Source organism: Vombatus ursinus, unplaced genomic scaffold, assembly GCF_900497805.2.
Source record: "Vombatus ursinus unplaced genomic scaffold, bare-nosed wombat genome assembly UNPS02014248.1, whole genome shotgun sequence".
Lineage (NCBI taxonomy): Eukaryota > Metazoa > Chordata > Mammalia > Diprotodontia > Vombatidae > Vombatus > Vombatus ursinus.
Genome location: NW_020954026.1, coordinates 647,695 through 661,420, shown reverse-complemented (window position 1 = coordinate 661,420; position 13,726 = coordinate 647,695). Strand labels below are relative to the sequence as shown.

The 13,726-nt window shown below is 46.9% G+C and overlaps 1 protein-coding gene across 1 annotated transcript in view; it reads right to left on the bottom strand.

Annotated features, from left to right (window-relative positions):
* The window catches only part of OSBP (oxysterol binding protein), a 31,775-nt gene extending 18,865 nt beyond the window's left edge, over window positions 1–12,910 (bottom strand). Inside the window, exons 1-6 of the mRNA XM_027860753.1 lie at window positions 12,516–12,910; window positions 7,207–7,415; window positions 5,566–5,816; window positions 766–964; window positions 390–492; window positions 4–58 (exon numbers count right to left, since the gene is read on the bottom strand). Coding sequence (XP_027716554.1) covers window positions 4–58; window positions 390–492; window positions 766–964; window positions 5,566–5,816; window positions 7,207–7,415; window positions 12,516–12,895 — 1,197 coding nt within the window. The 5' untranslated portion in view covers window positions 12,896–12,910. The remainder of the gene's footprint in view (window positions 1–3; window positions 59–389; window positions 493–765; window positions 965–5,565; window positions 5,817–7,206; window positions 7,416–12,515) is intronic.
* Window positions 12,911–13,726: the final 816 nt, after the last annotated feature.

Here is a 13,726-nt window from a genome sequence, read left to right as displayed (position 1 = left end):
TACCTGTTCATCCAGGCTGATGTCACTGCTGGCCCCACTGATGTTGCTACCAGTCCGTCTGAATGCATGGAAAAAGCGTAAGAATTAGGCCAAAATTCAAACTGTCAAGTTCTCATTCTAGGCATTAGCTGTCAAAAGTAAAATGGCCGCTGGAGTGCACAGACACGTCTTAACAAATAAGTAATAAAAATGATAGCACTGGGCAGAGAACGGGCTGCAGCAATGCCCTGCTGTGCACAAAGCTGGCAGACAGCCCGCCACTTACCAAAGGACCCGGCCCCGCTCCCGGTACAAACATCAAGACGAACCTTAGTGCCACGGAAGCCTCTGACCTCCTGGAGGTCAGGTGCTCTGCATCCCGTGAGGGCGGAGAGCCAAGATGAACTTACTTGTGACCCAAGCTCTCAGGCATGGTGATGATCTCAGGTGCATCAAAGAATTCATTGTCGTCGTCTTCGTCACTCATATCTCCTTTGCCAGAACAGATCTGATCTGCAAGGGGAAGGCCAGGCTGACACTCTTTATCTTCATTTTCCCAATATCCTGAGCATCCTCAAAAGCCAACTATACACGCCAAGCAGGGACAGAGAAAATAAGGCAAAGGCAGAGGCCAGCCTGCCGGAGATCACTCCAATTTTATATGGAGTAGAGAAACAAAGGGAACGGGGCAGTGGCGCTGGCCCCAAAGGGTCAGATGCTCTGCGTCCCGGTAGCAGCAGACAGCCTCCAAGTGACACAAGAGGCCACCAGGGCCCCACTGCTTACCTTTCACAGAACCGGCACTGCCAGGGACACTCGCTGGCAGCACCGTGGCCCCTCGGAAAGCCCTCTCCAGGTGGTTATGCTGTTTGGCCAGCTGCTCCAAGGTCTCCTCCAGGCGGATGCGCTGGTCTCTTTCATACTGCAGAGACCTCTGCCATTTCTTGCTATGCGTCTGGGCCAACATCAGGAAGTCCCTGCAAGCCTGGATGGCAACAGAAGGGATGCGGGTCATTCATCTGATCTCCTAAGAGCCTCACTGAGTAAATGACTCCCATGTGGAGAAACTTTACCCTGGCCAGTCATGGGGAATGACTATTCCCTAGGATCAATGACAGCCACTTTCCCACTACAATCGAGGTCAAATCCAGAAGAGAAGAACGTTTTTGCAGGAGATTCTATTCATTAATGCTCTTGTGGTCACAAGGACCGAAGAAATGCCGAGTGAGTAGCGAGCCTGGCCATGGGACGTCTGACATCACAAATGATGACATCCATCCCTGCAGATGGGATCATGTGGCAAAATGGAGAAAGGAAAGACGACAAGAGTAATCAGCTCTTCACTGAGAAAGCTGAAGGGCTAAGGCTGAAGAAGCCTGCACCAAGCAGGGGAGAATATCTAACCAAATTCAATGAAACTGGGCAAATGGGCCCAGAGCAGGTGATGCTTTGGGGCTTGCTTTAAGGAGATACTTCATTAGTTCTAGATTTGAGGGTGACCTAGATGGACAGCTAAGTGTAAAATTCTTTATTCTCTAGCTTTTCTCACTTAATACAGGGGCGGGAATCAAGTCTAAAGTACAACTGAGAGAAAAAGACAAATTTGATGTTTCAAATTTCAGGATCACAAAAGGCCATCTCTCTCTCTCTTTTAGGCAATTGGGGTTCAGTGACTTGCCCAGGGTCACACAGCTAGTAAGTGTCAAGTGTTTGGTCTGAGGCCGGATTTGAACTCAGGTCCTCCTGACTTCAGGGCCAGTGCTCTATCCACTGCACCACCTAACTGCCCCAAAAGCCCATCTCTTGAGATCAGGTCACCTTCACCTTGGTTAGACCAATTTGGAAGAAGAAAATGAGAGCTGAAAGGGACGTCGGAAATCAAGTTAGTCCACATCCCTTATTTTACAAAGAAACAAAATACAAAGATTTGGAAACCTAGAAAATGGCTCTAAAGATGCAGCAAACCCATTCCCCCTTGTGATAATGTTTCTCAGTTCAATATATTTTCCCAATTTCACTGCTATAAACATGGAAATCTTAATATACAGACTCTAATTTATCATTAAGTAGGAAATTAAAGGCATACAGACAAGAAGCACAATGCATTTTACAGAGTATGAAAACGAGAAAAGGTAGAGGGCAGACCAGGGAGAGAGAATAACAAGCAAAGTAAACTGACAACGGCCACGTTCTCCCTTCAGGGCTCAGCTTGGATGCTGCCACCTTCAGCAAGTCTTCCCCAACAACCTCCCTCACCCTCAACTCAAAGGAAATTTCCTCAACATTTCCCTCCAGCCTTTTTCTGGACCTCTCTACTGACCGAATCAATCCCCACCTTGTATGATACTGGTCTGTGTCCATGTCTTGGCCCCCTTCCCTACAATGGAACACAGGACCTCCTTCAGAGCAAGGCTGGACAGCTGCTCATTTCTGTGGTTCCAGGGCCTTGCACAACCCTTTGCCATATTGCTATTGAATGGGATGTACAAGCGCCTAACTACCAGAGCTTAAAAAATGAATAATCATCCCCACAGAATCCAATATACAAATGGGAATGCTATTGAGAGAAAATACGAAAATTAAAGGAGGATGCTGAGCAAATTTTAAAATAAGGGAGTACTTTCATTTCATTTAGATTTTGAATAATGCCTCTGTGTAGAGGCGATTTTCTCCCCTTTTATAATATCTAACATGTAAACAACATTTTAGGATTCATAAAGCACTTTACATAGACTATTCATGTGATTAAGCCATGAATTAAGCTCCTACTGTAAGTGCAACAGTGTGTTATACATTGGGGGAGACAGAAAATTCAATAAGACTAAGTCCCCACTCTGATGGCATTGATACACATGTATAGCTATAATTCAAAAGGACAACAGAGTGTCAGTATGGCCTAAGAGAGCGAATACTAGGGGCAGCTAGGTGGCGCAGTAGATAGAGCACCGGCCCTGAAGTCAGGAGGACCTGAGTTCAAATCCGGCCTCAGATCAACCACTTGACACTTACTAGCTGTGTGACCTTGGGCAAGTCACTTAACCCCAATTGCCTCACTCAAAAAAAAAAAAGAGAGCGAATGCTGGCCCTGCAGCCAAGAGGAGACCTGAATTAAAATACTGCCTCTGACACTAACAATGACAGGTGTTATTATCCCCATTTCACAGATGAGGAAACAGAAGCTCAGAGCTTTTGGGGATTTGGCCATGGTCACACAACCAATAAACATGAGAGGCAGGAAGCAACCCTCCCTCTTGTCTGACACCAAGCCTGGCACTAGGGGTGCTACCCCACACTGCCACGTCACCGGCACTGCTTTCTTATCATTTCTTTTAGGAAAAGCTCCAAGTGAGCTTATTTCCTACTGACTTAATCACCTACCTTTTTCATATGGGGAGACTTTGCCACAAAAGAACTAAAGGAGTCAGAGGATACCTTTCAAAAGACAGGCTGTTTTGGGGAAAGACAATGGGCCTGGGAGTCAGAAAGACATGCAGGAATCACGGAGGTCACCCACCTTTCTACATTCCTTTCTCCTGAGCAGAGTGTTCTCCTGCTGCTTTCTGAGGTTTAGAGAATTCCCAAGTCAAGTTGAACAGTTATTAAACTCCTGCTGTATGCACAGAAGAGAGCTAGGGACTGGGGGAAATACCAAGTCTCTAGCCTCATGGTATTTATAGTCTCATAATCCAGAATAACCGCAGAGAAGCAGCAAAGAGAAAGGAGTTCTGGGTTTAGAGCTCTGATTCCAAATGCTGCCTCTGACACTTAGTGACTATGGGCTAAATCACTGAGCTTCTCTGAGCCTCAGTTTTCTCATCTACCTCACAGGGCTGTCATGAGGATCAGATGAGCTCATGTCTGGAAAGCCCTTGTGCCAACTCTTACTATATTTGTACAGTACAAAAGTATAATCAAAATGTTATGGGAGAAGGAGAAAGTCATTACTGACTAGAGATATCAAGGAAGGTTTCCTGGAGGAGGTGGCTAAGAATTGGTCTTTTAATGCAGAAATTCACCAGGCCAGAAGCAGGTGGGGAGGCATTCTAGCTATAAGGCTATCTACAGTATCTGTTGAACATTTAAGAAAAAATAATATGAAAATATAAGGTACCAGCACTGTCTATTTAGTAATAAAGGGAGTAACTGAAACCATTTACAGTTGTCCTGCTAATAAGAAAAATTCAGGTATTTAGAAGCTAAGTTGAATAAAACTAGTTTTAAGTACATTCTTAAGAATACCCCCAAAACTAGACAGAAACCCCACGAAATAAATGGATACACAGAATTTAGAAATGGAAGGGAAACTTGAAGTCTTTTATCCAACTCTCCCCTTTTACAGATGAAGAAACCGAGACCTGGAGAAGGGAAGTAACTTGTTCAAAGTCACAGAGGTAATAAGGAGCAGAGTAAGGATTCAGACCTAGGTCCTCTAACTGCAAATCTAGTAGTTTTTCACTATATCTCACCACATCTTCATTTCATTTAAGAGGAAAAAACTACTCAAATATTTTTCTCAAGAATGTTCCTCCTCATAACATGCACAATGGGGTATGGAAATCTATCTTACTCTACAGGAAAATAAGGGGGGAAGGGGACAAGAGAGCAGGGAGTTGATAGAGGGAAGGGCAGATTGGGAGAGGGGATAATCAAAAGCACACACTTCTGAGGAGGGACAGGGTCAAAAGACAGACTAGAATAAATGGGGGGGTAGGATAGAATGAAGGGAAATATATTTAGTTTTTTCACAACAGGCCTGCTATGGAAGTGTTTTGCATGACTACACATCTATAACCTATATCAAGATGCTTGCCTTTTCAATGAGGGTGGGTGTGGAGGGAAGAAGGGAGAAAATTTGTAACCCAAAGTTTTAAAAACACGTTTAAAAAAAATTAAAAAAAAAAAAAAGAATGTTCCTCCTCTCCACGATCCTTCTAACACTTAAGTGAGACCCGAACAAGATATCTTCTCAAGCTGGTCGCCTTGTTTTATCTCCACGCTCATGCTGTGCTTACCACGAAGTATCTGGAGGTCCTAAAAGGATAACAGAGCTATTCTGTATTTCCCTAGCATTTGTCACCTAACAAAGCAGAGGAAGCATTCTCCCAACATTCCGGATCCAACAAGATCCACCTGTGACAGAAAACTCTCCAATGCTGCCCTCCCCCCACCTTACAGAAGGCTTCCCAAAGTGAAAAAGATTTTTCTTTGTAACGTTGAATTACTTCTGAAAGCAAGTGATGAAACTAGATAGCATCCTCAAGCTTCCTAGAGGTTTCCTCTCACACTTTATCTACCAGACCAGTTTACCCCACTCTGGGCCAACATACACAAGCAAGGCAGGAACCAGGCTTTACTTTAGGTCCCCTGAGAGCCCTTCTGTCTACCTGAGCAGGACACAAAGGGTCATTTCATCTGCGCACCCTGTTCCCCTTTAAGCAACAAGCCTAGTAATTCTAGTTCCAGGAGCAGTGAAGCGAAGCCTGATGGTCTGTGCTACAGAGGCTCCAGTTTCAGCGTATATGCAGGAGTTTATATTCTAGTCAGGAAAAGGACCAAGGCGCCACACAGTATGAGGTTTGCACTTACATTAATCATGGCATTCGACGTGATCCTGAAGAGCGTGGCACGTTCGTTGACCTGCTTGATCTTTTCATTACTCTCAGCAGGCAACTTAAGGGACTCGAGCTCACTGAGGGATCGCTGGAGAGCCGTGCCGTGCTTGGCGATCAGGTCATTGCAGGTGCTCAGATCCTCCACTTTGCTGGAGAGGGTCCGGAGGGTATTCTGCAGTTCTGTCTTATCAGTTTGAGAGACCGACTCTTCATCTCCTGATTCATCTGCGGGAGAAACAAAACAGAAGAAGGGATTCTGAGGTGGGGCACGTTTCCAGGGAACCGGCCAGGAGTACACCAACTCTGGACGCGACTGAACCTGGTGCTTAGCGTGTCTGGAGCTCTCACCAGCTTGGAGGCCCTAGCAAGACTAGAGGAGGCCCTGATTACAGGATAGGGTTGAGGAAGGGAAAGCTCAATGGCTCCTGGGCTCAGGAGTGGGTTATTAGAGCCTTTTACCTCTAGTTTGCCGGTTCCAATCCAGCCCAAGCTGACTGTTACTGAAAATCCACTACCATCTGTTGGCTGTTCGGTGGGCCCTGTATGAAACGAGTTGAGAATCTCAGTCTAATTCCTTGTGGACAAGAGTCCACATCACAAAATCCAGAACTGGAACTAAATTACCACTAGCAAAGGCAGGCTCAGGGTCAGAGATTTCAAAGCATATTCACCTGAGGTCTGGGAAACTGCAAAAGGCAGTACTATGTTGACTAATTCTCTAGTACACAGGACTAGATAACGAAGTTTACTTCTAAAAGTCACTAGCTCTATGGATTATTAGCCCTAGGAGTACAACAGCTGACTTATGTTAGCATTAAAAAGTGATGAAATCCCTCCCTAATGAGGGAGAAAGGCCCAAGTTCAAATGGAATCTTAAACATGAATTTACAACAACGTGCTGTCTTTGCTATGTGAACCCTAAAAATGACATGGCAGTGAGGAGAGAACAGTCCTACAAATGACCACCCTAACTCAGCCTACAAGCAACCATTCAATTCAGCTTGACTAAAATCACTAATGTGCAAGTGGGGTACTTTGCCAATTTCCCTGGAGGACTATTTGGATGAAAATCAAGAGCATACAAATGTAACGCACCTTACAGAAACCAAGGTAGCAATGGGGCTTTCAGGCATGGAAGTCTGCAACTACTGTTTTAAGGAAACTGTCCAGATTTGTATTATATCCAATGATTTCAAGACTCAAATGAAGAGTCAAGTCAGAGATGCCATCAAGCCTGGGCTATGAGACTTAGGATGCAATGAATAATTAACAAATTCAGAAATCAAATCCTACAACACTGAAGTTTGAAGTGAAAATGCTACTGGATCCAGATGGTGGATTTGTGGTAACCTAAAGATTAAGCCATTAGTCAAAGGTGTTTCTTGAACCTGTAAAGTCATATGAGAAAAGTTCTTGACAGAATACATCTACAAGAATATTGCAATTGGATGATGGAAACTTGGGGGAACTGTACCTAAAAGACACAAGAGAACGGTAGGCCAACTTTAAGGTCCAATCAGCAGAGCACGATGGGGCCAAAGAAGACCGTTCCCTGTTAAACACTAACAAAGAAGTTGACCACGTGCATCTTTCCTTCCTTCCTGCCCCCACTTACCTGACTCTGCCAGCATCTTCACAGCCTTCGCCTTAGCCAGTTCCAAGGCTGTCACCCAGCGCTGACGCTCTACTTCTGAGCTGGCCTTCAGGTGGTAGGTCTGAGCCCCACCATTAGAGATGATGAAGTTGCAGGAATCCTCCACAGTGATATTGGCAGTGGCCAGGTTGATGGTTCCTCGGCAGGTGTGACGCATTTCTGCCTTTGATCTACACCAGTGAAACAAAAGACAAGCCAGGTAGAATGTAGGGCTGAAAATCTATACCTCCTCACATTCCTTTCCCTTTCAATACCCTAAGACATTTGAAAAGACAGCAGACTTACAAATCTGCAAATTCTACTTAGGGCTTTTTTGTTTGAATCTAAAACGCCCGGCAGGCTACGTGGGGTTGTCTTCCAAGCCCATAAATTTAAGTTGCAGAACACTCTGCTCTTCCATATCTCTTGCTGTCAGTAGAATTATTTTTTATTGATGAAGTTATAATAGTTAAGTAACTTTAGTTACTTCTCACACTGTCCTGCAGGGATAAGTTTAAGATGTAGCACCTTCACAAGGTGTTTGATGCAACATATTTGCTACTTACAATATGCTAGGCTTAAGAATCCACTCCCCAGCCCATCTCTGCAACAGTTTCAAAGAGGTGAGGATGAGAAAAGACGAAAACTCTCACCCCGGGTTCTAATACTAGGCTCAATTCAACGATTGTAATAGAAGGCTGTGAAAAGCGTCTCAGACCTTTTTGAAATGAAGCTCAGCAAATGCAGTACAGGGTTGCTTCTTAGCCTCAAGTAAACTTTATTTTTGGTGGTGGCAAGAAAAGAACAACCAGTCATAGTCTTCCTGGTATAGGTTCCTTCTTAAGACCCACTGACTCTCTTGATGAGAAGCCCCACAGGAAGCTATTTCTTCCTAGCTAGGTGAGATTCAGCAGACCTGCTTCTGATCGTTGGTGTAAAAGTTCCCCTGAGCTCCCTGACTGGCAGGTCTATTAATAGCACTAACTTCTGGAGCTTTAATGCACTGTTCAGCGACACAACAACCAGCAAGAGAGTGTTCATTAAATAATAAGCCTCAGTTAAATCTATATGTTTGCAAGAGAAGCAGAAATGTGCTAAGATCTAGAGCCCTCCCAATGCCAACTTCCCCATTTTACAGATATCCATTGATCAGGCCCTACCAATAAAAAGCAGCCTGTTTGCTAAGACTGTGCTCTGTCCAACCCAGGAACACAAAGAGATCAAAGTCCCTTGCAACCCCCTAGCTAAGAGCCCAAGCACACCTGGACTGTCCTGAATTCCTACATGCCAAAAAAGGGCACACATAGCACTCCTTTGCCAAAAAGGTACTGAGGTGCTGAAAAAAGTCAGCTTATGACTCTGCTCAAGAGAATCCAGGTTTTTCTGACCACTCAGTTCCTCCCCCTCCCACCTCCAACTATGAAAGAAAGTGAGGCTTCTCAACACACCATGCATTTCCCTTCCCTTCCCTCTACCTGATACACGAGTAACATGAACCCATGCCGCAGGCTATTTGCACCCCACTCAGGCTTCAGTTACTCTATGAATAATACAGGCCAAATTCCAGGCACACACAGCTGACACACAGGCTCACCCTTCCAAGGGCACCACCTGGCCCCTTCATCACATTCCTTCTTGTTGGCAATTTCCACAAGCTACTTCATGGGAATCTCTTGTACCCAGTGTGATATCCCTAAACTAACCACTTAGTATTTAGAAAGTTTTTCTGACCACCATAGAGGCCTGTGGTTTTCAAGAGCCAAGCAGCGAGGCCTGCTTCCATTCACTAATTCACTGTTAGGTTCAGGTGCCTGTTCCTAAATGCCTAGTGAGTAAGGAGAGACATGATGCCCATGAGATTGAGGAGTCCTTAAGGGAATGTGGTATTAAGTGGTATTTCCTGACCTGAAAGCCTTTCACTTAAAAAAATATAGTTAAGCTAATGGAACCCTGGGCCGAGGATTTATACCTTAGAGTCTAAAAGGCTGGGCAGGCGCTTCATTTCCAAGACCTAGAATGCTGTATGTAAAAACACATTATGGGGGCTGGTGATGCAGGGGCAGAAGAAACAAGGACCGAGAACCAGACTTGTAAAAACAAGGAAGGACAACACTTCAGGAAGTATGGGTGTAGAAAAAGTACAACAAGCCTCAAGGGGATTGCTTTAGAAGGGGAAGATGCAATTAAAAGGCAGCTTAAACACTGGTTTTAGGATTTACAAAGCACTTTCCTTACTGCTACCCTAGGAGAGAGGCAGTACAAATTTTATCATCCCCATTTTAGAGATGAGGAAACTAAAACCTGAGAGGTTAAATGACTTGTCAAAAGACCCACAGCTGACGGCTAACAGAGTTGGGACCTGAAGTCAGGTCTTCTGATTCCAAGCCCATTGGCCTCGGACCTCCACCGTATTGCACAATCCATAGGTATATAAAAGGAAAGTAGGCATTGTGGGCATGAAAATCATAAGCCTGGCTAGCAAGCAATATTGTGATGTTGCCCCAAGTGTGTCTCTTGGTGCTAACTTCCAGAGCCTGTCGGCTGGTTGGCGTGTGAGCAAAATTCTCCAGGAGACAAGGTAGATCTGCAGCATCAGTTCTCACACTTTTTGGTCTCAGGACACCTTATGCTTCTGTTTAAGTGGATATCTTCTCATGTTTTACAGTATTAGAAATGAAAACATTTGAGTAATATTATACGAAGAGTTTTGACCTCATGGATCCCCTGAAAGAGACTCAGGAATCCTCAATGGTCCCCACACCATACTCTGAGAACCACTGATTTCTATCTGTATCTCAATGTGTCTTGGGTTCTATTTTATCGGCAGTCAGAGACTGCTTAGAGAATTGACAGAGTTCTCTGGGACTATGACAGTAAGGTTAGAGGGAGGTCCGAGGCCCTAACAGACTAAATGGATTTGACCACAAAAGTCAAAGCTTCCTTGTTTACATGTCATTTTTTGGAGAGGAAGGAACCGGATGAGGTGAAGCACAATTTAAGTAAGTCCACCTTCTGCCCTCCAATCAGGCTGATAGAGGAGAGAATGCAGAAAAATCTGACTGCTAGCCCAGGGACTAGAAAGAAGGAGCAGAAACGCAGAGTCGGGCTAGCCAATGCTACACTTCCAACACTATAGTGTGAGCCGTGAGTTTCCTGAACCCTGAAGTGGATAGTATTTTGGAAAAGGCCCTAACTCAATTCAACAAACATTTGTTAAATATCTTATATGAACCATCCTACACTAAAGAACACTCCAAGATCTGTCAATGTAATTATGACAGGCCAATAACCCATTGTCTTCTACTCAATACTTCTGTCCAATTAAACTAGTACACAAACTTGGCTTTGGGCAGAGCTAGCTAGACTATCTGGACCCCTCCTTTTCACTAGGATGCGCTGAATATAACCAACATCAGAAAGAGGGGACGTGGGGGGAGTACAGTTAGGGATTAACTAGCCAGATTATGCATTTATATGGCAGATGCATTTTGGGGGGTTTTTTTTGGTTGTTTTTTTTTTAGGGCAATCAGGGTTGTGACTTGCTCAGGGTCACACAGCTAGCATCTGAAGTCAGATGTGAATTCAGGTTCTCCTGACTTCAGGGCCAGTGCTCCCTAGCTGCCTCTGGATGTGTATTGTTGGTGACGTTAATTTGCTGTGCAGGACTGCAGTGTTAGGTTTGGATTTTTAGGATTGTGGAAAAGACAAGAGTACTCTGTAAGAGAACTAACATTACTACTGGAGTACCCCCACTTAACCAAAGAACTACATAACGGAACTGATCATAAGAGAGCTTAGAGCATAAGTATTAAGAGAGCTTAGAAGACTACTGAGAACACTGCAGAGAAGACTCCTGCTTCTGGTTAAACTACATGGCATCTGAGGTGCCCTTAGACCCAAAGATTCCATAACTCTGACAACTGATGAAAGGAGTAGAGGTGAACAGGACCCACCTTCTTGAGCTAATCATAAATCCCAAAGGAGGGGAGGTAAAATTCAGGCAAATCTCAGGAAGACAAGAAGTTGGGAGAGAGTACTGAGAGCAGTAAGAACCTCATTTCTGATAGGAAAGGTGTTTGTATTTAAGGTGAGGTAGAGGACACATAGGTGTTTGTATTTAAGGTGAGGTAGAGGACACATTAAAGGCTAACACAACCGAACTGAAAAGGGTGGGAAAACTAAAGTCTGAAGTAAGTGGGAAGGGAAGATATATGTCTACAGCCCTTTCTAGCTCTGATATTCTGCTGTTTTCTAAAGTTGTGGAGAATGTCTGAGTTTCCATAGGGTAATATTTAATTGAGTTTATAAAACTAGTCTGGTTTTAAAGAGAGAACTATGTGTTGATTATTCCTGGTAGGTCATGTGTATTTATTTGTGTGTCTGAAGCTATGCAGGCAGTATATAGCGTAAAGTGGACTGGCCTAAATGAAGTTAAATTGGGCTTTATAGAATAACAACTGCTGAATTAAATATAAGGTAAACCTGTATGTCTTCTGGGCAATTTGAGTCTCCAAATGTGTGTATGTGTGGTGAAGCTTGTTTGTGCTGATCATTCTTGGGTTTTATTTATACCCTATCTAAGGGTGTGGCGGGGGGGGGGCACACTGGATCAAACCCACTGGAGATACAGGCAATAACATCTGCCTGAAGGGACCCGACTCCAGGGTAGACGTCTGTGTTTTGTAGATAAGCTGGTGCGTGTGATTGCCTTATTGGATGTGAGTGTATTGGAAAGAGAACACAAGTCCGAGCAGAAAGTTTGGGCGATTAACATTTGCTGAGTTGACCTGAATTTAGGGCACGCTTGTGCGTTTGCCAGATCAGCCGCTGACCGTGCTGACTGGTCCTGCTTGGCTGTCTTTTTCTGTCTCTGGCTAGGCATGAGCACTGTACAGGGTAAGGAGGGCACGGCCAAACCCCGAGCGGAAGAGTTTGTTTGGGTTTCTATAAGGCAGAAGCAACGCTGGTGGAGTTGAGTCGAACACTGGGCACTCCCGTGTGTTCTGTTGATAAGCACCGGTGCCTTTGCCTGGGTTGATTAGTCCCTTGTGACTCTGGACTGCGTGAGTGTGTGTGTCCGTGTCAAAGTCGATACGGCGGTTATAAGGCCTGGGGCAGGCGCCAGGGATGGGGATCTCACCTCTGCCACCTATTTACTGCCTGCATGACCTTGGTTGGGCCAGGGCCTCAGTTTCCCCCCCCCCCATCCTTGTAAAGCTGGGGCGGGGAAAAGGGGAGGGGTTGGGCCCGAGGCGGGGGCCCTGAACGCCGCGTTCAGGCGCTGGACTAACCTGTAGTAGCTGAGGAGCCCGTTGCTCAGCACGAACCAGCGCCGCTGGTAGCCCTTGATGTAATTGGTCCACTTGAAGAGCCAGCCCTCCCGGGCCGAGCCGGAGCCTGAGCCCCCCGCCCCGCCGCCCGAGCCCCCCGTGGGCGGAGCCGGGGCGGGGCCGGCCGCCGATCCTCCCCCAGCCGTGGCCACGGGGCCCGGCCCTGGCCCGGAGCCTCCTCCCGACGCGGCCGCCGCGGGGCCCGGAGCTACTCCGGGCCCGGGCCCAGAGTCGCCGCGTCCTCCTCCTCCAGCTGCGGCCGGCCCCGAGCCTCCGCCGCCCGGCGCGGCACCCATCGCTGGGCCGGGCCCCACCACTCCCCGCAGCTCAGTCGCCGCCATCGCCCCCAGACACCGGCCCTGGCGGCCCCGCAGCAGCAGCAGCAGCGGCAGCGGCAGCACCCGGACTCTCTCACACGCTCACACACACACACACACACACTCACACACAGCGAGCGCAGCAGCGGCCGCCGCGTAACGTCCACGCCCCGCCTGTCCAGCGGCCGGGAGGCGGGACCAACCGCCGCGCCGGAGGCCTCCCATTGGTAACTGCAGCTGCCATTCGGCCAATGGCCCCTCACCATTGGCGCTTCTCCCAGGCTGGTCAGCTAGCCCCACCCCAAAGTACACCTGGGTGGGACACTTCCGCCAGAGATTCCGCGGATTGGGTGGCAGGGAGGCCAATCATATGCAGGCCCTGGTTCATTGGTCCTGTGGGTTGGAAATCGTCCACACTCACATAGGAAGAGGGAACGGGCCCAACCAGCTGCGTAGTTGATTGGCCCTGGCTTCCGCCACTCGTTTTAGTTTATATCTCCGTCACCGCCACGTCACCCCGTTCCATCACTCCTTCCTCATACCCTCTTCCGCCCTCACCGATTGGTTGTTGGGCACCCGCTGCTCTGGCTTACTCTAACATTTGCTGAGCCAATCGAGGTCCTAGTGGGTAGGAGCTTTTCGGCATCCTCACTTTCTACTGGTGGATGCCGTTGCCACTTACTAAGCGGCGAAGAGGCGTTTCGGAGGCCAAGCGCTGATAGGAACCCTGGCAGAGGGGGAGGAGGCAGGACCTCGGAACCCAGGTAGATTACTGGCTCCGGGGTCTTGACAGATTGGGCCTGTTGATGCTGACCAATGGCGGCTCTGGGTTCCAGAGCAGCCAATCCAAGCTGG